Source organism: Eptatretus burgeri, chromosome 6 (assembly GCF_056783735.1).
Source record: "Eptatretus burgeri isolate ZD-2024b chromosome 6, Ebu_testis_v1, whole genome shotgun sequence".
Taxonomy (NCBI): Eukaryota; Metazoa; Chordata; class Myxini; order Myxiniformes; family Myxinidae; genus Eptatretus; species Eptatretus burgeri.
In genome coordinates, this window is record NC_140966.1 from 109,790,717 (window position 1) to 109,816,733 (window position 26,017).

General features: G+C 45.7%; 1 protein-coding gene across 1 annotated transcript; it reads right to left on the reverse strand.

The window, feature by feature from the left end:
* Positions 1 to 812: 812 nt before the first annotated feature.
* On the reverse strand, positions 813 to 25,667 carry LOC147025592 (uncharacterized). The gene is made up of 6 exons (XM_085886709.1): positions 25,160 to 25,667; positions 9,367 to 9,773; positions 6,145 to 7,464; positions 4,282 to 4,386; positions 1,980 to 2,079; positions 813 to 1,877 (listed from the first exon to the last, which is right to left on the reverse strand). Exons 2-6 carry the CDS (start codon positions 9,745 to 9,747, stop codon positions 976 to 978), a joined length of 2,808 nt encoding a protein of 935 aa, XP_085742835.1. The 5' UTR covers positions 9,748 to 9,773; positions 25,160 to 25,667; the 3' UTR covers positions 813 to 975.
* Between the last annotated feature and the right edge of the window lie 350 nt (positions 25,668 to 26,017).

The following is a 26,017-nucleotide window of genomic DNA, read 5'->3' on the forward strand; positions in this document are numbered from 1 at the left end:
CTGTTTTTTTTTTTTTTGCAGAAACCCTCTGTAAACAATATCCAGGAAGCTATCATCACAACCCCCCCACCCCAAAAAAAAGGTTTTAACGAAACTCTTCGACTTCCATTAGCAAACAATTCCTCGATCAACAAATACTGCAGTCCATTTGGCAGCGCATGTTTACAATGAGCTTTTACACCTACATTTGTCCGGTGACTCCGAAGGACGGCGATATATTCCCATCATCATGCACATTTGCACACAAAGGAAATGATGAAAAATTGTTAAAAGGGGACAAAAAATAATGAAAATAATAATAATAATAAAATTCAAATTCCCCCTCACCCTGGCATCCGTTTTGCCAAAAAAACAAACCGACCACTGTAGTGACAAACAACATGAGATCACATCTTAGGTGTTGAAAGTTCCATCTGGAAGCATGTCGTGGGAAGCAGGTACCGACCCTGACGTGGATTGGGTTTGGAACTCCTCATGCGGCCCAAGCGAGACCCAGGCCTGCACGCTCGACTTGTGAGAAACTCCCATTGGATTATGTGTACAGCAGGAATCCCCACCCCGACCCGCACCCCCTCAGCAATAACTATCAGAGTAAATTTGATGTAACCTTTGAGTATTCCCAAATTAAGCACACAAACATCATATATACATATATGTATATAACAAGTTGTAGAATAACACAATGGTTGCAATCCTCAATATCCAATCAAAATGTGAACACTAAGGGAAATAAAAGGCATTCGTTGGTACAAAGAGGCCGATTCACCCCCCCCCTCTCCTTCACTCCCACCGCCCCCCCCACCCACCCCCAACCCCACAATTTCAACCAATTTTATAACAGTTTGGGAAATTGAGAAATTCTCTATTTAAAATAATTTTTAAATCTTAAAAATAGACTGAGTTTGTAAAAATATTACAGGAGGGATGTGGTTCAGACTTGCTGCAAAGATGAAGGAAAATGAATAAATACTGGACTCATCCAAGAAGAGCATCCAAGTCCATCCAGTCCTCTGGAGCTCCGCTTGAACCGAGCGAGTCCATAAACTCTGCACCAGTGTCAAGACCCCCGAGATCAAACGTGGCATCTTGTCCCACAAATCCCTGGGGTTGCCCATTACCGTGGTACACAGGAGTTGTGGGCACACCTCCTGCTACTCCACCACTCAATGCAGACTGAGAAAGTCCACAGGATTGCCCCACAGCTATCGGTTGCTGCTGAGCCTGTGACACAGGCCTTAGTGGGTGATTGGACAACACTGTTCGTGTGGCTATTTGATTGGTCGAAGCAGCCATACGCTGCTGTAAGGAAGAATTTGAAGGTTCTTGTTGAAGAGGAAGGCGTCCTGAGAAGGAGGGTCCTCCACCCACAGGAAAACATCCAATCATACTTCCTCCCACTCGACCGGCCCAACCTTGGGGTTGGATGTTGTGGTTACTGACACCCTGAGTCCCGCCCTCACGCCCCATCACCAACCGCTGCAGGGGAAGTTGCCCCACCCCTGCCAACCGCCCACCTCCACTGCTCACTGTTGAAGGTCCCTGGCTCTGTCTGTAGCTTACAGCAGAACCTCCTCCAATTGATGACAAACTTGGCCCCATTCCTTGTTGGCCAATTCCCAATGCCATTGTTCCACTTTGGGAATTCACCGGATGCTGGAGGTATATTGAACCCCCAGACAACACTGAGCGCCCCGGATTTCCAGCATGAAACATTCTACCCCCTACACTGGCGGCCGTGTACATCGGACCTCCCGAGGTGGGGGATGGATGGATGGATGGATCTGGAGAAGGTTGAGGAATGAGACTTTGTGGCTGAGCAGGAGTCGAAATGAGTTGGGCGGTGACGGAAGAGAGGCCAGGGAGTGGCAGCCGAGCTCCTGTTTGAAAAAGGGGGATTGTGGGGTCAAGACAAGTGGTCAGGTTTCAATGACAAGCTGTTCAGTGGTGGTGATGAAGGATTGTATAAACGATAACATTACCTGGGTATTGTGATAGGTACAGAGGTCGTGAGCCATCCTGATACTCTGGAGGAGGACGTGTAAGGTGCCTCCTGAGCTGCTCCTGCTGCAGCCTTTTCTCCTGAATGACATTGACAATCCACAACTCAGTAATTTGGGATTTTTCAGTAGTGTTGACACCCCTGTCAGAGGCCATGTATATATTTCAATATGTATGGGTGAGTAGGGTGGGGGTGGTTTTATTTCATTGAGAAATTAAAAATTAGAGCAGGAAGGGCAGGAAGGTGGATATGAGAGAGAGGATGAAGGGTAGGAGAATGAGGGAGACGTGGTCAAAAAAGTCTAGGGGAGGACGAGTGCGAGCGAGTCTCGTGCGGTCGAGCACAAACCACAGCGGATGACAGGCTGCGAGACTATGTGACCTATTAATTATGTGAACACCCTGGTATCCCCAATGCTTGGGGAACACGTGTGTGAAGTTTCCCCTCGATATGTGAAGCCGTTCTGGAGAAGATTTTTAAAGGTTAATTCTTCAAAATATCATAGCCGCCGAACCACGTGAACGATGACGTCATTAATCCCCTCCCCCCACCCCACCAATACAATTTATCCCTAGATGACCCAAAAAAATTATCATACCAATCGGATAAAGCGTTCGACATATGCAATTATGATGTCATAATGAAGCCACCGATGATATCATCCAATATATATATATATATATATATATATATATATATATATATATATATATATATATATATATATATATATATATATATATATATATGTATATATATATATAGGGTCGCCGAAATATGTGACCCTTATTGTCAGTAATTCTGTCTGTTTGTTTGTTTGGATGTTTGTTCGTTTGTCATCAGCATAATTGGTAGTAAACGTGGGCGGATTTTGACCAAACTCGGGTGGTAGGTACATCTTATGACCTGGTGCTTTGGAAATTGTGATGGTTGCTAGGGACGCTTTGGTTCCCCAGCAACATCCGAATAACCTTCAAAATCGGTACCGTTCACGCGAAATCAATTCTGAAAGCCATTATCCCACGTAGGGTTATGAAATTTGGCACGAATGATCTACAGGTGATGCTCTATCAAATATATTCCGGTTTTTGTGATTATATGGAATACTTTACCCGCAGCGCCCCCTACAATTAGGGTATGCGCGAAAATTGAAGGCCCCCTAGCGACCAGGTGAGTGCATCGACACGAATGAAACTTTGCAGGTTCATGGTGCTCAATGAGTACTACGACTTTGCCTCAGGACATATTGACCGATTTCGCTTAGGTCAGGGGTCAAAGGTCAATTAGTGCAAAAAATCGATAATATGCGAGAGCTGGAGTTGCCTTCGCGCCAAATGCTACTCCTCCTTGGGTTATGGTCGGATGGTCATGAAAATTCACACTAATCGTCTGGAATACATTGTGCACAAACGATCGAGCCGGATTTTCGATTTAGATCTTTGTTCACCCACAGCACCCCCTCGAACTTTGGGGATTTTCCATTTCAAACCGCATTTTCGATACTTTTCATTCAAATGGATACCGAGTAGTTATCAGGAGATGGAACTGGATGAGATTTGATATGCATAATCTTAAGGTGATTCTCCATCTGCTATATGACATCCATTTGCTCTATATCTTATAGTTTCCATGCTCGGCGACCCAACGCCACCTACCGGCTTGTATATATAGATACGTCACACTCGTTTCACATGGTGATTAATTGCCACGTGCCAAGTTTCAATATTTTTCATGGAGCAGTTTAGGAGATGCAGAGTTCCAACGTTTTTCCTTTTTTCCAACATGGCTGCCACACACATGAGCTACAACGTCATTATTTTCAGTAAACCATTGCACATGAATAGTCGCACCTATGGTGAAAAGTGTGTAAATTGGATAAGCGGTTGTAGAGAAAACAGAGAAAATTAACATGGGTGTATGTATGTACGTACGTAGCATGGTTGAACAGCCAACCCCAAAACATAATGCCTCCAGCGACGTCGTCAGCGGAGGCATAAAAAAAAAAGAAGTCAATGAACCGAATGAAAGCCTTTAGGCCTGAACCCTTCAGAATGGGAATAATATACAACTGCAGGATGGGTTTCACAATACGGACACCTCCATGAGGAGTTCCTGCTCGAGAACATTTACCGTAGGTTCTACCCTGCTTGGCGAGCAGGTAATTAAAATCAAAAGTGCTTTATTCATCTTGTGGTTGAAGGCAGGTGAAGGGGGGTGGTGGTGGGTAACGTGAACCAATGACATTTCTACACAGCCCACGTGACGTCTCACACCACACCGACCTGCCACTGCATCCTGTCTTGCTCTATCTTCTGTTTCAACAAGGTCGCCTGATCACCAAGGTAACCAGCTGGACCAGAACTCCGCACTCCCATAATGCTTTGCTCCTGCAAGAAAACACAAAAACTTGTGAAAGTTTTCCCCTCCATGTTCATCAACTCTCCCACAGGATGTACAATTCACATGCACAGTAACACCGAAGGGAAATCGAGCAATCTGTGCACTCATCCCATACTTCCCATTAAAAAAACAAAACAAAAAAAAACAAACACACTTTGTGCCTCACCATGCTCCAAGCACCTCACCATGCTCCAAACGCCTCACCATGCTCCAAGCGACGGAAGCACAAAGGGTTGAGTCGGGAATAAAAATGGTTGTAATGGGTTTTGTAATGTTTGTGAGGAGTTGAGGGGAATAACACAATGTCTCACGTATATTTGAACCATTTCACTGGAATTCCCCAGTAATGTACAAGGAAGGAAACCTCATCATGCTGATGTGTCGGGAAATAATTTATTAATGATAGGCACCCTCGAGGCCCGAGAGAACGATTGAAGGAGTGAATGGGTACTCTGGGTACTTAGAACGTGGACATGACACGACTACAATGGGGTTGAAATACAAGGTTCGTGGAACTAAGGGGAATCTCAATATGGAATGAACATGTCAAAGATCACTCTCAGAAAGAAGGCTATTTCAGTAAATAGAGATTTAAAAAAAAAAAAAAATATATATATATATATATATATATATATATATATATATATAGACAGAAGTCTAGGCTCATGGAAGAGATAGACAGAGGGTAACAGGTTCACACGATGGTGGAGGGTTATAGGGAAACAAGCGTAACAAAGACACCTCTTGCACTCCTTCGAGCTCATTTCCCCCCTCAGCCCTCCCTGTAATATCCTCAACTGTAATGTCCTCAACTGCATATCACAGTCGTCGAGTCGTAGGAAGGGAAGAGGAGAAGCGTGCAGGGATTAGAGTAAAAGATATCAGGAGTGTTTATGGGAGGAAGAACGAGTCGACGATGGACGGCAGCACTCTTGAAGGACTGGAGCAAGGAGATATTTTATTTCACCTTTACTATTTGGTGTCCTGATCCGTTCTGTGTTCTAGCTCTTCCACGAGCCTCGACTCTGTATGCAAAATATTTACATCTATACGTCACCTCTATCAGCACACCAATTTGTCCGACCAAGGAAGGCCCGCAAGCGGTTCCAAAGGTCCATCACCGAATGACACCAGCAGGCTATAATACGACCGACAAAAGGCTACCCATCCACGGCATCACTCTTCTATGAGCCTCAACCTTGTAAAGGAAATAATTTAAAATCCATCAACAGGTCTGACGAAGTTTAAAATGTCGCTTGTGGAACTTTCTTCACTCGATGAACATTGTTAGTGGAGGAGAAGCGCCGTGTTTACATTCCCGGTGTTGAATGAACTCGTCACCATCATGTTACTACCATTCATCTACACATTAAGACAACATGGATGTGGCCCCCATATTTAACATGTACAGAACTGTAAACATCACAAATAGCAAAGCAACGGCAGCTCGAATCGGTATGTGTACTAGCGACAGAGAAAATCGAAAATTTTACCGAAACTCACGTACAGGGCACCGGTCACTTTCCTTCAACAAATACACGATCACAAAAGCAAACACGTGCACCTCATCAAAAACGAAAGGAAGAGAGATGAAGAAAAAAAAAAAAAACATTTCATGCTCCCTGTTGAATCATCGTGTAGTGAAGTTATGGCAACAGGAACAGAAAGATTACCGAATCCTGGAGAAAGGCCCAATCGTCAAGCTTACCTAGCTTCACGTACAAGTGTATACATTTCAGGCCCACCTGTTGAGAAGCAGGCGGCAGAGACCGGTAGACGCCCACTCGTGGAACGGCGCACGGATGTCCCTGCAGTCGTTTGGGGTTCACGCAATGGCCCCCGAGTAGTTCGGCCTGCGCTCCAGGGAACGCTCGGCTGTCTCCCGTTCCGGAAACCTTAGTCCCGTATCCCACCATGCCGTGGGACTGCGTCAAAAGTGCTTGATTGGATGATAGTGCAGGATCGAAATGCGACAGAGGTTTTGTGTTGTCCAGGGTCAACGCCGTGGCGATGATACCCTCGACTTCGCTTCCACCGCCCTCAGACCCGAGCACCCCTGCTGCCACGGAAACGGCTGGAAAATGCACAAAACCGGGTCCCTTGGACTGAGGACGTGGCAAAATTGTGGTCGTCACTGCTGTTGGAAAAGTGGAAACCGAGTTCTGGGGAACCATGGGTGCCCAATGAGCTGCTTGTGGTGTGGCTAAGGCAACGGGCATCTTCACAGCCCTCTGTGGTTGTTGTTGGGGTTGTTGCTGTTGCAACACCGTCATGGTCTGCCGGGCTGGGGAAGACCGATCTGGACCAGAGCCTGGAAAGCCTTGACCGTGACTCGTACGTGCCTGCACCGGTCCTGAAGGAGGAGAGCGTAAAGGTGAGGCAAGGTGGGGGTCAAACACCGGAGACAACTCCCTTTTTGTCACAGGGCTGCCTCTTGTTGCTGCACATACTGTGGTATCACCAGGGGTCGAAGGAGGGCCTTGTGACAGAGGCAGGGCAGGGGCCTCAGTGGTCGCCGAACTATGTGGGGGAGGCACGCCTCCTCCCCCTGCCCCCAACATGCTGTCAAAGTCAATGCCGTTATCATCCAACCCCTGAGCTAGTTCATTGAGAAGATCCTGCAGCTCTTTATCAAATGCAAAGTCTTGTCCTGGTAGTATGTCCTCATCACATTGGGGTTCCTGTTTCATCGAGACCATTGCATTGCCAATTACTCCCAATGTTGGTGCAACTCCTGGGCCACCAGCTGCACCTACGCCTGACATCACCCCAGGATTCAACAAAGCCCCAATTCTAACAGGCTGCGATGCACCAGCTCCCTCCTTCGCACAACCGCTCTCACTCCCAGGTCCTCCGCCGAGTAAGAGCTGAGGTTTGATGTCAGGTGGTGGGCCATGGCCATTTCCATGGACGATGGTTTCACCGGCATCTGCACCACGAGGAATCTTTGCAGACTGGTTGAAAGAGCTTAAATGACCAGAAATACCATTGGGCCTTTCCGACGCTCCACTTACAACTCCTGATCCAACACCCTCTTCCAGTTTTCGCTTCAGCTGGCCTTGGAGCTGGTGGAAAATGACAAGAAAGAGATTGCATATCGTTTTAGGATTGCTGTGAAGGTTCGTCAACCCGTGATGGGTAACAAAGCCCAAAATTGGTGGAAGGACCAACCAGCAGTTTGTACAGTTCAAAATTACTGCCAAGAAGAAGAAGAACGACACCATGGAAATTAGGGTTCATCACTTCTACAGATGGGGGTTGTTAAACCATGGCAGTGAAAGAATACTTAGGTGATTATGGTGGAAAAAGTGAATTTTCAAAATAAACGTTGAAACCAAAATCCAAGTGATGAAACAAATGTGAGTATCACAGTGATAGAAATGTGAGGTGGACAAGTACGAGTAAGGGCGACCGGGCAGACAAGTGATGAACAAATAGTTCACCCGTTTAGCCGTACTAGTTCTGGCTTTTTGATGGTTGAGTGAATGAGACTGACTTTTTCTAAACAATCACAAGCAGTGTTTCTGTTACTGATATGATTAAGTTGATGATGCAACAGGTCATACATAATATTGACGTTGCCTCGTCAAAGTATGAGAGGTCAGCTGAGAGAGGTCTGTTGGTCTCATCACGGATTGGTCAGTGGCCCGCCCAGGGGTGTCGAGAGTTGGGGGGGGCTGGGGGTGAGGGTCAGGGGGAGGGTCTGGGGGGGGGAGGAGTCGCTGCCTCGGGGCCCGAGCTTCTCCTGTAACTATAATTTTTAATACAAATGCAAGAGAGAAAGAGAAGGGGTGGGGGCCCTGAAGTTGTTTTCTTCGGGGCCTGTGCTGGCTCTCGATGCCCCTGAGCCCACTTGTAATGTTTCACCACTTCTTCTCCGGTCTAGCTTCCCCCATTCTCGCAACCCTCCGTCCATCCCGCAGCTCCTCCAGGACTCACGTTTTGTTCCAGGAACCCCCTCCTGGTAAACCCCCCCAAATCCAGGCTCACTGCACGCCACAACTTTTGTTCATCTTTTCTCCCATTTGTGGAATCACTTTCTGGAGACTATTTGATCTGAGCCTTCCCTCTGGACTTTGATCAAGCGGTGCCCCCACAATCTTGTGTCACATCCCCATCCTTACCCATGATATTCTCTACCCCCATTAATCCTTCTTAACCAAAAACTCCTACATACAGGTTATTGTCCCTCCTACCCCCCTCACTCCTCCTTTCCTGTTCATTCACTCCATTGCTTGTTGGGTCTAACTTTGGCCCCACTGTCCACATTGCCTTTTTAACCTTCCTCACTTTCCTCTTCCATGAGCATCTTGTTGACTAAAATAGGGGCAATACCCCTGGGCGCTCACCTAGTTGTGGCTGAAGAAAACCAGGGAACTACTGGAAGGCACGGATGACCCACAAAATACTTAACGGAAAAACAAAGGAAATATGGATGGATTTTTTTTTTTTTACTGCAGTGAACAATCTTTGGTGCATCACGGGTGTTAAAGGTTGTGGTCAAGTTTCATCAAAATCGTGTGTGTAGTTTGAGAGAAGTTGCAAATGTTTGTGGACTGACGGACGGACCATGTCACATTTAAGATCTCACTGACGGACAGCAGAGACATGAATATCACTAAAAATAAAATGTCACCGCTAAATAAGGCCTGTATTCCAAAAAGATGATAAAGTGTCGCTTTGAAGACATCGATGTGTTTGTGTAAGAATTACAAGGATATGAGCAGACGATGGATTAATACATATAGGATTTAAACCTCGGATGCCAGAATCGTAGAGCGGAAGGTTCAGATGGAAAACAAAACGAGCCGACCCATTGGACCGAGAAGTCGATGACCATGGTGTGACGTACGGTGCTAATGATCCCCGCTTACCCGGCCACAAAGAAAGGATGTCGCCATTTATTGGCCTCTCCTGCAGATGGAGAGACATGAAGTTTGATATGAGCTCAAATAAAAGGGTCTTACCGCGATGAGGGTGAAAGATCTTTGCTCGCCTGCCGGTGCATCTGGTCCATCGATTTTACGCCCCGTTTCTTCCGCCTGTTGGTGCTGCTGCTGCTTTAGCTTGTGAGTCTTCTTTGCCCTGCTCTCCAAGTAGCGTCTGTGCAGTGCTTGGCGCTCCTTGCCCTCGGTCTGCACCCGTTGCTGCTGTTGCTGCACATACCGTGCCTCGCACACAGCGTGGTGTCTCCGGCAGAGCTCGATCCGCTGGCGCAGCCGCTCGACCACCGCCTGCTTGGCTCCGAGGTTGCCTACGGACGGTGCCGCTTGAACGGCGGCGGCGATGACGCCGGCTGCGTTCCCGCCCGGGGCCATCGACGGCCCGGAAGCACTGAACTCTGCCATGGTGCACAGGAGACGACTAGGAGAGCCTGGCAAAAGACAGACAGGCATAACGTTGAGATGGAGGTTGGTGGATCGTGTGGTGAACTGAGGTCCCACCGATATGGAACAGGGAGGTGGATTAAGGGCATTGCAAACCTCGATGATGTACCTGCCTCAAAAGAAAAAGAAGAAGAAGAAAACACAACATCACAATGATCACCACAGAAACAAAGTGATGGCTAACATCCAGCCAATGCCAAGGACACGGTTGAACAAAAAGGATGGTTGGGGTCAAATGTAGAGATGTGTAAAGCTCTCAAGAGTATATAAAAAAAAAAGAGGAGAAGGAGAAGGAGAAGGAGAAGGAGAAGGAGAAGGAGAAGGAGAAGGAGAAGGAGAAGGAGAAGGAGAAGGAGAAGGAGAAGGAGAAGAAGGAGAAGGAGAAGGAGAAGGAGAAGGAGAAGGAGGAGAAGAAGAAGAAGAAGAAGAAGTTTGCACAGCAGAGATTGATCCAGGTAGGAGAGTAAACAACATTGAATTCAGGTCGGACAACAAAGGAGGGGGTACAGGTGAATTCAGGTTGGACAATAAAGAAGGGGGTACAGGTGAATTTGGGTCGGACATTAGAGATGGGTTCCGTTCGGACACCGGATAAGAATACGGATAGATTAAAGTCTGGAGTAAAACAGCTACACAAGGATGGATTCAGATTCGAAAGCAAAACAGTTTGAGAGTGTTGGAATCAGATTGAACAACAGAATGGACAAGTAAAGGCCCAGTCACACCTTGACGTTTTAGCCAGGAATGGCAACGTATAAAAATGTATGTAAAACGTTGGCGTACGCTGAAGTTTTGAGGTTTTTTTTAAAGTTTTGGTCGTATTCATAACGTGTTGGTCGTATGTATAACGTATTAGTAACGGGCACAGAACGTTTCGTTGTGTTAAAGATAACTTATACCAACGAATGCTTAGCCTGTTGTCGGCGTTCACAACCTATGCCCAACGATAGTTTAACTTAAGGCCCGGTCACACCTTGACGTTTTAGCCAGCGATGGCAACGTCTTAAAATGTATGTAAAACGCTGGCTTACGTTGAACTTTTGATGTTTTTTTTAAAGATTCGGACGTATTCATAGCGACTTGGTCTTATGTATAACGCATTGGTAACGGACACAGAACGTTTCGTTGTGTTATAGATAACTTATACCAACGAATGTTGAACCTGTTGTCGGCCTACACAACCTATGCCCAACGATAGTCTAACTTAGGCATAGCGCATTGCACGCATCGCCGACGATGTCGTGACGTAGCCTATTAAAAGGCTGACGCACAACGATTCGAATCATAACTGCCGTAGAAATGGAAGTGTCAACATCGCGGTCACACCTTGGCGATCTTGCCAGCGTATGCCGACCTAAGAAAAATGTGTCTAAAACGTTGGGGCATGTCAAATACGGTATGAGTAAGTTTGGTATACGTGAGTACAACGCTAAAGTATGCTATCATACGTCGTAGTAAGTAGAGTACGTCAAGAAATTTTAAACATGTTCAAAATTTTACGACGTACTCGGCGTATGACACACGTTCTGCATGCGATGGGGATACGTTTTATACACGATATGCGGACGCTGACACACGTCCACAAACGCTACTTAGAAGCTACTCATAAGTCGAAACATGTCGCGGTAATGTCTTTTTTACGCGAAACTTATTTCTAACTTATGTTTGACGTGCTTTGAACCAATTCTTTACGTAGTCCCAACACACATTGACGTATGTAGACGTATTCCAATGACGTCTTCCGGTCGACAAAAAAAATAAATGAACGTGTTTCTAGCTTACAACTGCCATATAAAGACGTGTTCCCAGCGGCTTTGGGAATTGGTATATAAAAATGCTGCTCATAAAAGGGGAACCCAACAGTGTTTTCGAGTCCTTTTTGAGTCGATGTCCATGTCAGCAGTAACAGTATCAGTATCAGTATCAGTATTAGTATTAGTAGTAGTTTGTTCATGTTGGCAGTAGTAGGTGAGTGTGAGTGTGAGGGGGAGGGTGTGGGTTATGATGGATCCTCCTTGCGTCCACGTGTTCACGGGTCGGAGAAATCTTTTCACCATTGTTCGAAGTTCTTCGCGGCTAATTTTTTATGGGGCTTTTTCAACAATGAGCTATAGCTTGTTTTTACGATTTAGGTCTATTCATAACGGGTTGGACAAATGCACAATGAACTAATAATGTGCATAGAGCGCTTTGATTACTTATAGATGCGATATAACAACGAATAATTATCGTGAAGCCGGCGTTCACAAACTATGCCCAACGATAGCCTAACTTATCTATCATGCGGCAGTTTATCTTTGCCGGTGACGTGGGGTTTGCTATTCATCGGCTGCCACTCAACGATTTAAATGGCTACATCTCCACTATTGAAAGTAGACGCTTGCGCTCAACAATTGGATTTTTTTTTACACTCAACGACTTTTAAACGGTACCACTCAACTATTTTCATTGTTTACAATGAACGATTTAAATTGCTGTCACTCGCCTTTGTTTTTTGACGCTGGGGTTTGGAAATTTGAAGCGTTTTTTCTGAACGTGTTAAAACGCTCAAACTCGACTATTTTAAATAGACGCTGCCGATGGACAATTGGAATCATAGCCAAGCTAGACATCGAAGTGTGAACATCCTCGTCATGCCGAAGAAAAGTTTGAAGAATGCTGCAAATAAGTGTCCTGGCCGTGGCCGTGGACGCTGATGCAAGGACGATCCATTATACCGACGTCTTTCAGCCTATGAGTAACTTAAAAGTAACGTCTGTCGATGTGTGGCAACGATCGCGTAACGTGCCAACAACATGTTAACCATACGTTAGAAATAAGTTTCGGGTACGCTAAACATTACCTCGGCGTGTCTAAACTTATGATTAACTTACAAGTAGCATGTGTTGACGTCTGTCAACGATCGCAGACCGTGCATACAACTTGTGGCCAGCGTAGCGGAACGTGTGAGTCATACGCCGGCATACGTCGTGAAATTTCAAGCATGAAAAAATTTGAGGACAACCAAAAAGTACAACGTTTAAAGCCAGCGTACAACGACGTATGGCAGTGTTTTTCAGCGTGCTCTCAATGTTATCAAAACTTACCCATAACGTATTCAACGTGTGCCAGCGTTTTAGAAAAAAAATTCAAAAATCGGCATACGTTGGCTAAAACGTCAAGGTGTGACCGGGCCTTTAGTCATAGCGCGCTGCACGAATCGCCGACGAACTCGTGGTGTTCTCTGTTAAAAACCTGCCGCACGCAGATTTAAATCATAACCGCCTGAAAATTGGAAGTGTCAACATCGCAGTCACACCTTGACGATTTAGCCAGCGTGTGCCGACCTATGAAAAATGTGTCTAAAACGCTGCAACACGTCGAATACGGTATGGGTAAGTTGTGTACACGTTAGGAGCACGATGAAAAACAATGAAGTGCGCTGGCATATTACGTGGTACGTGTAGTACGTCGTGAAATTTCAAGCATGCTGAAAATTTTACGACGTACTCGACGTATGGCTCACAAGTTCTGCATACATTGGCATAAGTTCTCGGCACGCTCCGCAAGCGTTTACACACGTCGGCCACATGTTACTTGTAAGTTACTCATAAGTCGAAACACGTCGAGGTAATGTTTAGCATACCCGAAACTTAATTTTTAGCCTACGAGTAACGTGCTTTGAACCTATTAGTAGCGTGCTTTGAACCTATTAGTAGCGTGCTTTGAACCGATGTGTAACGTATCTCAAACGCACATTGGCGTATGTAGACGAATTTGATTGACGTCTTCCGGACGACCACAGAACTTACTGAACGTGTTTCTAACTTACAGCTACCGTATAATGCCGTATTGGCAGCGTTTAGGGGAATTGGTATATACAAATGGGCTTCACAAGAGGAACCCGTCAGTGTTCCAGACTCCATGTTGAGTAGATGTCAATGTCAGTAGCAGTGGCAGTAGTAGTAGTAGTAGTTCGAGAGAATTTAGTGATGTCGATGTTATTAGTAGTAGTAGTAGTAGTAGTTGAGAGAATTTAGTGATGTCGATGTTATTAGTAGTAGTAGTAGTAGTTGAGAGAATTTAGTGATGTCGATGTTATTAGTAGTAGTAGTTATGTCGATGTTAGTAGTAGTAGTAGCAGTAGTAGTAGTTCGAGAGAATTCAGTAAATGTCGATATTGGTAGTAGTAGTAGTTCGAGAGAATTTAGTGTTGTCGATGTTAGTAGTAAGAGTAGTAGTATCAGTAGTAGTAGTGCGAGAGAATTTAGTGTTGTTGATGTTAGTAGTAGTAGTAGTAGTAGGTCGAGAGAATTTAGTGATGTCGATGTTAGTAGTAGTAGTAGTTCGAGAGAATTTACTGATGTCGATGTTGGTAGTAGTAGTAGTAGTAGTAGTAGTAGTAGTAGTCGTAGTAGTACCTTCAAGTAACGTGTTGCAAAGTGTGAACAACGTTCGTGTAGCGTGCTTACAAAACGTTACTCATAGGTTAGAAATAAGTTTCGGGTACGCTAAACATTACCTCGACGTGTTTTGACTTATGAGTAACTTACAAGTAACGTGTTTCAACGTGTGTCAACGATCGCATAACGTGCCTACAACTTATGGCCAGTGTAGCGGAACGTGTGAGTCATACGCCGGCATACGTCGTAAAATTTCAAGCATGAAAAAATTCGAGGAAAACCCAAAAGTTCAACGTTTAAAGCCAGCGTACCACCACTTATGGCAGTGTTTTTCAGCGTGGTTTTGACATATACAAAACGTACCCATAACGTATTCGACGTGGACCAGCGTTTTACACAAATCTTCCAAAAATCGGCATAAGCTGGCTAAAACGTCAAGGTGTGACTGGGCCTTAAGGATTCAAGTCTCACAGCAGAGATGGAGAGGGGTGGATTAAATTGAGGAACAAGATATGGACAGAGCGGATTAAATTAAGGTACTAGATATGGAAAGTGTGGATTAAATTGAGGTACTAGATATGGACAGGGGTGGATTAAATTGAGGTACTAGATATGGAAAGGGTGGATTAAATTGAGGTACTAGATATGGACAGGGGTGGATTAAATTGAGGTACTAGATATGGACAGGGTGGATTAAATTGAGGTACTAGATATGGACAGGGGTGGATTAAATTGAGGTACTAGATATGGACAGGGGTGGATTAAATTAAGGTACTAGATATGGACAGGGTGGATTAAATTGAGGTACTAGATATGGACAGGGGTGCATTAAATTGAGGTACTAGATATGGACAGGGTGGATTAAATTGAGGTACTAGACATGGACAGGGGTGGATTAAATTGAGGTACTAGATATGGACAGGGGTGGATTAAATTTAGGTACTAGAAATGGACAGGGTGGATTAAATTAAGGTACTAGATATGGACAGGGTGGATTAAATTGAGGTACTAGATATGGACAGGGGTGGATTAAATTCACATCCGCTATATGGAGAGGGGTGGATTAAATTGAGGTACTAGATATGGACAGGGTGGATTAAATTGAGGTACTAGACATGGACAGGGGTGGATTAAATTGAGGTACTAGATATGGACAGGGGTGGATTAAATTTAGGCACTAGATATGGACAGGGTGGATTAAATTAAGGTACTAGATATGGACAGGGTGGATTAAATTAAGGTACTAGATATGGACAGGGTGGATTAAATTCACATCCTCGATATGGAGAAGGGTGGATTAAATTGAGGTACTAGATATGGACAGGGGTGGATTAAATTCACATCCTCAATATGGAGAGCGGTGGATTAAACACACATCCACGTTATGGAGAGGGGTGGATTAAACTCACATCCTCGATATGGAGAGGGGTGGATTAAACTCACATCCTCGATATGGAGAGGGGTGGATTAAACTCACATCCGCTATATGGAGAGGGGTGGATTAAATTGAGGTACTAGATATGGACAGGGGTGGATTAAATTCACATCCTCTATATGGAGAGGGGTGGATTAAATTCACATCCTCGATATGGAGAGGGGTGGATTAAACTCACATCCTCGATATGGAGAGGGGTGGATTAAACTCACATCCTCAATATGGAGAGGGGTGGATCAAACTCACATCCTCGATATGGAGAGGGGTGGATCAAACTCACATCCTCGATATGGAGAGGGGTGGATTAAACTCACATCCTCGATATGGAGAGGAGTGGATTAAACTCACATCCTCAATATGGAGGGGGTGGATTAAACTCACATCCTCGATATGGAGAGGGGTGGATTAAACTCACATCCTCGATATGGAGAGGGGTGGGTTAAACTCACATCCTCGATATGGAGAGGGGTGGATTAAACTCACATCCTCGATATGGAGAGGGGTGGATTAAATTGAGGTACTAGATATGGACAGGGTGGATTAAATTCACATCCTCGATATGGAGAAGGGTGGATTAAATTGAGGTACTAGATATGGACAGGGTGGATTAAATTGAGGTACTAGATATGGACAGGGGTGGATTAAATTTAGGTACTAGATATGGACAGGGTGGATTAAATTAAGGTACTAGATATGGACAGGGTGGATTAAATTAAGGTACTAGATATGGACAGGGTGGATTAAATTCACATCCTCGATATGGAGAAGGGTGGATTAAATTGAGGTACTAGATATGGACAGGGGTGGATTAAATTCACATCCTCGATATGGAGAGCAGTGGATTAAACACACATCCACGTTATGGAGAGGGGTGGATTAAACTCACATCCTCGATATGGAGAGGGGGTGGATTAAATTCACATCCTCGATATGGAGAGCGGTGGATTAAACTCACATCCACGATATGGAGAGGGGTGGATTAAACTCACATCCTCGATATGGAGAGGGGTGGATTAAATTCACATCCTCGATATGGAGAGGGGTGAATTAAATTCACATCCTCTATATGGAGAGGGGTGGATTAAATTCACATCCTCGATATGGAGAGGGGTGGATTAAACTCACATCCTCGATATGGAGAGGGGTGGATTAAACTCACATCCTCAATATGGAGAGGGGTGGATTAAACTCACATCCTCGATATGGAGAGGGGTGGATCAAACTCACATCCTCAATATGGAGAGGGGTGGATTAAACTCACATCCTCGATATGGAGAGGAGTGGATTAAACTCACATCCTCAATATGGAGGGGGTGGATTAAACTCACATCCTCGATATGGAGAGGGGTGGATTAAACTCACATCCTCGATATGGAGAGGGGTGGGTTAAACTCACATCCTCGATATGGAGAGGGGTGGATTAAACTCACATCCTCGATATGGAGAGGGGTGGATTAAATTGAGGTACTAGATATGGACAGGGTGGATTAAATTCACATCCTCGATATGGAGAAGGGTGGATTAAATTGAGGTACTAGATATGGACAGGGGTGGATTAAATTCACATCCTCAATATGGAGAGCGGTGGATTAAACACACATCCACGTTATGGAGAGGGGTGGATTAAACTCACATCCTCGATATGGAGAGGGGTGGATTAAACTCACATCCTCGATATGGAGAGGGGTGGATTAAACTCACATCCTCGATATGGAGAGGGGTGAATTAAATTCACATCCGCTATATGGAGAGGGGTGGATTAAATTGAGGTACTAGATATGGACAGGGGTGGATTAAATTCACATCCTCTATATGGAGAGGGGTGGATTAAATTCACATCCTCGATATGGAGATGGGTGGATTAAACTCACATCCTCGATATGGAGAGGGGTGGATTAAACTCACATCCTCAATATGGAGAGGGGTGGATCAAACTCACATCCTCGATATGGAGAGGGGTGGATCAAACTCACATCCTCGATATGGAGAGGGGTGGATTAAACTCACATCCTCGATATGGAGAGGAGTGGATTAAACTCACATCCTCAATATGGAGGGGGTGGATTAAACTCACATCCTCGATATGGAGAGGGGTGGATTAAACTCACATCCTCGATATGGAGAGGGGTGGATTAAACTCACATCCTCGATATGGAGAGGGGTGGATTAAACTCACATCCTCGATATGGAGAGGGGTGGATTAAACTCACATCCTCGATATGGAGAGGGGTGGATTAAATTGTGGTACTAGATATGGACAGGGTGGATTAAATTCACATCCTCGATATGGAGAAGGGTGGATTAAATTGAGGTACTAGATATGGACAGGGGTGGATTAAATTCACATCCTCGATATGGAGAGCGGTGGATTAAACACACATCCACGTTATGGAGAGGGGTGGATTAAACTCACATCCTCGATATGGAGAGGGGTGGATTAAACTCACATCCTCGATATGGAGAGGGGTGGATTAAACTCACATCCTCGATATGGAGAGGGGTGGATTAAACTCACATCCTCGATATGGAGAGGGGTGAATTAACTTCACATCCGCTATATGGAGAGGGGTGGATTAAATTGAGGTACTAGATATGGACAGGGGTGGATTAAATTCACATCCTCTATATGGAGAGGGGTGGATTAAATTCACATCCTCGATATGGAGAGGGGTGGATTAAACTCACATCCTCGATATGGAGAGGGGTGGATTAAACTCACATCCTCGATATGGAGAGGGGTGGATTAAACTCACATCCTCGATATGGAGAGGAGTGGATTAAACTCACATCCTCAATATGGAGGGGGTGGATTAAACTCACATCCTCGATATGGAGAGGGGTGGATTAAACTCACATCCTCAATATGGAGAGGGGTGGATTAAACTCACATCCTCGATATGGAGAGGGGTGGATTAAACTCACATCCTCGATATGGAGAGGGGTGGATTAAACTCACATCCTCGATATGGAGAGGGGTGGATTAAATTGAGGTACTAGATATGGACAGGGTGGATTAAATTGAGGTACTAGATATGGACAGGGGTGGATTAAATTTAGGTACTAGATATGGACAGGGGTGGATTAAATTTAGGTACTAGATATGGACAGGGTGGATTAAATTAAGGTACTAGATATGGACAGGGTGGATTAAATTAAGGTACTAGATATGGACAGGGTGGATTAAATTCATATCCTCGATATGGAGAAGGGTGGATTAAATTGAGGTACTAGATATGGACAGTGGTGGATTAAATTCACATCCTCGATATGGAGAGCGGTGGATTAAACACACATCCACGATATGGAGAGGGGTGGATTACTCACATCCTCGATATGGAGAGGGGTGGATTAAATTCACATCCTCTATATGGAGAGGGGTGGATTAAATTCACATCCTCGATATGGAGAGGGGTGGATTAAACTCACATCCTCGATATGGAGAGGGGTGGATTAAACTCACATCCTTGATATGGAGAGGGTTGGATTAAACTCACATCCTCGATATGGAGAGGGTTGGATTAAACTCACATCCTCGATATGGAGAGGGGTGGATTAAACTCACATCCTCGATATGGAGAGGGGTGGATTAAACTCACATCCTCGATATGGAGGGGTGGATTAAACTCACATCCTCGATATGGAGAGGGGTGGATTAAACTCACATCCTCGATATGGAGAGGGGTGGATTAAACTCACATCCTCGCTATGGAGGGGGGTGGATTAAACTCACATCCTCGATATGGAGAGGGGTGGATTAAATTCACATCCTCGATATGGAGAGGGGTGGATTAAATTGAGGTACGAGATATGGACAGGGTGGATTAAATTCACAGCCTCGATATGGAGGGTGGATTAAACTCACATCCTCGATATGGAGAGGAGTGGATTAAACTCACATCCTCGACATGGAGGGATGGATTAAATTCAGGTGGATGTAGGCTACATAGAGAAAGCTGAACAGTAATGCAATGTCGTCTGATGGTAACAATGGATTCAGGTGGCAATCTGGAGATGTACAAGGATTGTGGAATGAAATAAGTATCCAAGGATGGATTCAGTTTCGACAACAATCGTTTCAGAGAGGAATGGCTGAAGATTGAATACAAGAAGAGGTGAACAGAAAAGGATTTGGAATTGTGAGGAAAAGTGGACAAGATAGCTAATGAGTAAGACACCAGAGACGGACAGTGATAGATGTCAGACATTAAAACAAATAGAAAGTAGTTCGGACACCAGATATGGATTCGGGTCACGTCAGATTGGTATTTGGGTCAGACAGTAAAGTTTAAGAAGGAAGGCTTGACTTCAGGTTCTCGACATGAAGGGGTGGACTAAATTCAGGCATGAGATATGGAGACTGAGGTCAGACAGTAAAATATTTGGACAGGGATGGAGGGAGGTCAGACAGTAAAAGATTTGGACAGGGATGGAGGGAGGTCAGACAGTAAAAGAGTTGGACAGGGATGGAGGGAGGTCAAAGAAGAAGTGCTGAATAGGGATGGAGGGAGGTCAGACAAGTGCTGGATAGGGATGGATTGACTTTAGGACAGCTGGAGAGTTGGACAGGGATGGATTGAGATCAGACAGCAAAATAGTTTGACAGGGATGGGTTGTGGTTTGACAGTGATGGATTGAGTTTAAACAGCTGGAGAGTTGGACAGGGATAGATTGAGGTAAGACAGGAGGAGAATTGGACAGGGATGGATAGATGTCAGATGGTGGGAGGGTTGGACGGAGAAGAATTTCGTTTAGACAGTAGGCGAGTTGGACAGGGATGGATTTAGGTTAGACAGGAGAATTAGAAAGGGATGAATTGAGGTTAGACATTAAAAGAGTTGGACAGGAATGGATTGAGGTTGGACAGGGATGGATTGATGTTGGACAGGGATGGATTGATGTTGGACAGGGATGGATTGATGTGGACAGGGATAGATTGATGTTGGACAGGGATGGATTGATGTTGGACAGGGATGGATTGATGTTGGACAGGGATGGGGAGAGGTCAAACCATGGGACAGTTGGAGAGGGATCGATTGAGGTCAGACAGGAGGAGAGTTGGACAGGGATGGATTGAGGATACACAGGAGAATTGAAAACGGATGGATCTCGGTCAGACAGAATTGGAAAGAGATGGATTAAGGTTAGACAGGAGAAATGGAAAGGGATGGATTGAGGTTAGACAATAAAAGAGTTGGACAGTGATGGATTGAGGTTGGACAGGGATGGATTGATGTTGGACAGGGATGGATTGATGTTGGACAGGGATGGATTGATGTTGGACAGGGATGGATTGATGTTGGACAGGGATGGGGTGAGGTCAAACCATGGGATAGTTGGAGAGGGATGGATCAAGGTCAGACAGGAGGAGAGTTGGACAGGGATGGAATGATGTCAGACAGGAGGATAGTTGGACAGGGATGGATTGAGGTTACACAGGAGAATTGGAAAGGGATGGATTTAAGTTAGACAGGAGAATTGGAAAGGGATGAATTGAGGTTAGACAGTAAAAGATTGGATAGGGATGGATTGAGGTTGGACAGGGATGGATTGATGTTGGACAGGGATGGATTGATGTTGGACAGGGATGGGGTGAGGTCAAACCATGGGAGAGTTGGAGAGCGGTGGATTGAGTTCAGACAGGAGAATTGAAAAGGGATGACTTGAGGTTAGAAAGTAAAAGAGTTGGACAGGGATGGATTAGGTTTGGCCAGGGACTGATTGAGGTCAATGAGTGGGAGAGTTAGATAGGGATGGATTGAGGTCAGACAGGAGAGTTGGACAGGGATGAAATGAAGTCAGACAGCAGAGTTAGACAGGGATGGATTGATGTTGGACAGGGATGGATTGATGTTGGACAGGGATGGGGTGAGGTCAAACCATGGGAGAGTTGGTGAGCGGTGGATTGAGTTCAGACAGGAGAATTGAAAAGGGATGACTTGAGGTTAGAAAGTAAAAGAGTTGGACAGGGATGGATTAGGTTTGGACAGGGACTGATTGAGGTCAATGAGTGGGAGAGTTAGACGGGGATGGATTGAGGTCAGACAGGAGAGTTGGACAGGGATGAAATGAAGTCAGACAGCAGAGTTGGACAGGGATGGATTGAAGTTAGAAAGTAAAAGAGCTGGACAGTGATGGATCGGGGTAAGACAGGCGGAAAGTTGGACAGGGATTGATTAGGTTTGGCCAGAGACTGATTGAGGTCAATGAGTGGGAGAGTTAGACAGGGATGGATTGAGGTCAGACAGGAGAGTTGAACAGGGATGGAATGAAGTCATCCAGCAGAGTTGGACAGGGATGGATTGAAGTCAGACAGGAGAGTTGGACAGAGATGGATTGAAGTCAGACAGGAGGGGGTTTGGACAGGCATGGATTGAGGTCAGACAGGAGGAGGTTTGGACAGGGATGGATTGAGGTCAGACAGGAGGAGGTTTGGATAGGGGTGGATTGAGGTGAGACAGGAGTAGAATTGGAAAGGGATGGACTGAGGTCAGACAGATAAATGGATGGATCAGGATGGGGTGAGGTCAGACAGGAAAATGGATGGACAGGGATAGGGTGAGGTCAGACAGGAAAAGAGTTGGACAGGGATGGAGTGAGATCAGACAGGAAAAGAGTTGGACAGGGATGGAGTGAGGTCAGACAGGAAAAGAGTTGGACAGGGATGGATCTTGGTCAGACAGAAGGAGAGTTGGAGAAGGATGAATGGAGGTTAGAGAGTCGGACCATTGGACAGGGATGGATTAAGGTTAGGTACTTGGAGTGTTGGACAGGGGTGGATAAAGGTTGGACAGGAAGAGAGTTGGAAAGGGATGGATTGATCTCAGACAGTAGGAGTGTTGGACAGGGATGGATTAAGGTTAGACAGCAGGAAAGTTTGACAAGGATGGATCGAGGTCAGACAAGAGAGCTGGACAGGGATGGATTGCAGTGAGACAGCAGGAGAATTGGAAAGGTATGGATTGAGGTTAGACAGTAAAAGAGTTTGACAGGGATGGGTTGAGGTCAGAAAGGAGGAGCGCTGGACAGGGATGGATAGACGTCAGACAGTGGGAGGGTTGGACAGGGAAGAATTGAGTTTCGACAGTTGGCGAGTTGGACAGGGATGGATAGTGTTCAGGCAATCAGAGGGTTGGAAAGGGATGGGTTGAGGGTGGACAGGGATGGATTCAGTTCAGACAGTAAGAGGGTTGGACAGTGATGGATTGAGGTCAGACAGTGAAAGAGAAGGACAGTTAGTTGGATCGGGGTGGGGTCACGTCAGATATTCGGAGAGTTTGACAGGGATGGATTGAGATCAGACAGGTGTTGGACAGGGATGGGTTGAGGTCAGACAGGGATTGGTTGAGGTTAAACAGTGGGAAAGTTGGACATGGACGGGTTGACGTTAGACAATGGGAAAGTTGGACAGGGATGGGTTGAGGTTAGACAGTGGGAAAGTTGGACAGGGATGGGTTGAGGTTAGACAGAAGGAAAGTTGGACAGGGATGGGTTGAGGTTAGACAGTGGGAAAGTTGGACAGGGATGGGTTGAGGTTAGACAGAAGGAAAGTTGGACAGGGATGGGTTGAGGTTAGACAGTGGGAAAGTTGGACAGGGATGGGTTGAGGTTGGACCGGAGGAAAGTTGGACAGGGATGGGTTGAGGTTAGACAGTGATGGGTTGAGGTTTGACAGTGGGAAAGTTGGACAGGGATGGGTTGAGGTTAAACAGGAGGAAAGTGGGACAGGGATGGGTTGAGGTAAGACAGAAGGAAAGTTGGACAGGGATGGGTTGAGGTTAGACAGAAGGAAAGTTGGACAGGGATGGGTTGAGGTTAGACAGTGGGAAAGTTGGACAGGGATGGGTTGAGGTTGGACCGGAGGAAAGTTGGACAGGGATGGGTTGAGGTTAGACAGTGATGGGTTGAGGTTTGACAGTGGGAAAGTTGGACAGGGATGGGTTGAGGTTAAACAGGAGGAAAGTGGGACAGGGATGGGTTGAGGTAAGACAGAAGGAAAGTAGGACAGGGATGGGTTGAGGTTAGACAGTAGGAGAATTGGACAGGGATGGGTTGAGGTTAGTCAGGGATGGGTTGAGGTTAGACACGAGGAAAGTTGGACAGGGATGGGTTGAGGTGTCAGGGATGGGTTGAGGTTAGACAGAAGGAAAGTTGGACAGGGATGGGTTGAGGTGTCAGGGATGGGTTGAGGTTAGACAGTGATGGGTTGAGGTTAGACAGTGATGGGTTGAGGTTAGACAGTGATGAGATGCGTTTAGACAGTGATGCGTTGAGGTTAGACAGGGATGGGTTGAAGTTAGACAGTGATGAGTTGAGGTTAGACAGTGATGGGTTGAGGTTAGACAGTGATGAGATGCGTTTAGACAGTGATGAGTTGAGGTTATACAGGGATGGGTTTCGGTAAGACAGTGATGGGTTTCGGTTAGACAGTGATGGGTTTCGGTTAGACAGTGATGGGTTTCGGTTAGACAGTGATGGGTTTCGGTTAGACAGTGATGGGTTGAGGTTAGACAGTGATGGGTTGAGGTTAGACAGGGATGGGTTGAAGTTAGACAGATGAGTTGAGGTTATACAGGGATGGGTTTCGGTAAGACAGTGATGGGTTGAGGTTAGACAGTGATGGGTTGAGGTTTGACAGTGGGAAAGTTGGACAGGGATGGGTTGAGGTTAAACAGGAGGAAAGTGGGACAGGGATGGGTTGAGGTAAGACAGAAGGAAAGTTGGACAGGGATGGGTTGAGGTTAGACAGTAGGAGAATTGGACAGGGATGGGTTGAGGTTAGTCAGGGATGGGTTGAGGTTAGACACGAGGAAAGTTGGACAGGGATGGGTTGAGGTGTCAGGGATGGGTTGAGGTTAGACAGAAGGAAAGTTGGACAGGGATGGGTTGAGGTGTCAGGGATGGGTTGAGGTTAGACAGTGATGGGTTGAGGTTAGACAGTGATGGGTTGAGGTTAGACAGTGATGAGATGCGTTTAGACAGTGATGCGTTGAGGTTAGACAGGGATGGGTTGAAGTTAGACAGTGATGAGTTGAGGTTAGACAGTGATGGGTTGAGGTTAGACAGTGATGAGATGCGTTTAGACAGTGATGAGTTGAGGTTATACAGGGATGGGTTTCGGTAAGACAGTGATGGGTTTCGGTTAGACAGTGATGGGTTTCGGTTAGACAGTGATGGGTTTCGGTTAGACAGTGATGGGTTTCGGTTAGACAGTGATGGGTTTCGGTTAGACAGTGATGGGTTGAGGTTAGACAGTGATGGGTTGAGGTTAGACAGGGATGGGTTGAAGTTAGACAGATGAGTTGAGGTTATACAGGGATGGGTTTCGGTAAGACAGTGATGGGTTTCGGTTAGACAGTGATGGGTTTCGGTTAGACAGTGATGGGTTTCGGTTAGACAGTGATGGGTTGAGGTTAGACAGGGATTGGTTTTGTCCCAATAAAAGTAATAAAAACGTTTTAAAAAGATAAACATGTGCTACAACAAATCAATTACAAATCGAGACGAACAGCGTTGAACAACAGCCAAGGAGACAAGGCGAGCCGAGGGAAGTACGAACCGCTGGTTCCACCGGTCGATCCAGTCTCGCGGCGGCACAGTCCACGAACTGGACCGAGGGAAGCGAAAGTGAAAGAATCTCTTTTTGAGTCCTGGGACAGATTATTGTAGTTTCGGACAGACAGACACGACGAACAAATGATCGTGTCAGTCCATCGATGGACGTCTCGTCCCAAGAAGGGGAACCTTTGGCACCATCTCAGGACCGGGTCCCGGTCCGAGTCCCGATCTGGACGTGGGTCGCAGTCCCCGATCGTTCGCGTCCAGCGGACTACTTTCCGACACAATAGCAGCGGGCGTGACGGCTCGTCGTCCCCTTCACAACGAGTCCCGCCGTCCTTGGCCGTGACATACAGCGGCCATTCGTCCTCAGCTCCGACCTGGGCTGCCGGTGAGAGCAATCGTCAGTCTCTGAGAACCGGACTTTCGCCCAACTGTGTGGAGTCCGCGGAAGGCGCGTCACACCCAAGCTGCGCGGAGTGATACGGACGATCCAAGAGGATCCTGCATCGTGAATCTTTCTTTATCGCGATTCGTTCGTTTACTCAATCGCAAATTATTCATTCGTTTACTCAATCGCACATTCATACTGCGTTTCGACAATCGCAGTTTATTAATTCCTGTCCTGAATCGCCCAAAAATGATGCGTTTCCTCAATGGCAAATAATTAATTAATTCGTTTCCTGAATCACATATTATTCATTCGTTTCCTGAATCGCCCAAAAATGATGTGTTTCCTCAATGGCAAATAATTAATTCATTCGTTTCCTGAATCACATATTATTAATTCGTTTCTTGAATCACATTATTCATTCGTTTCCTGAATCACATATTATTCATTCGTTTACTGATTCACATA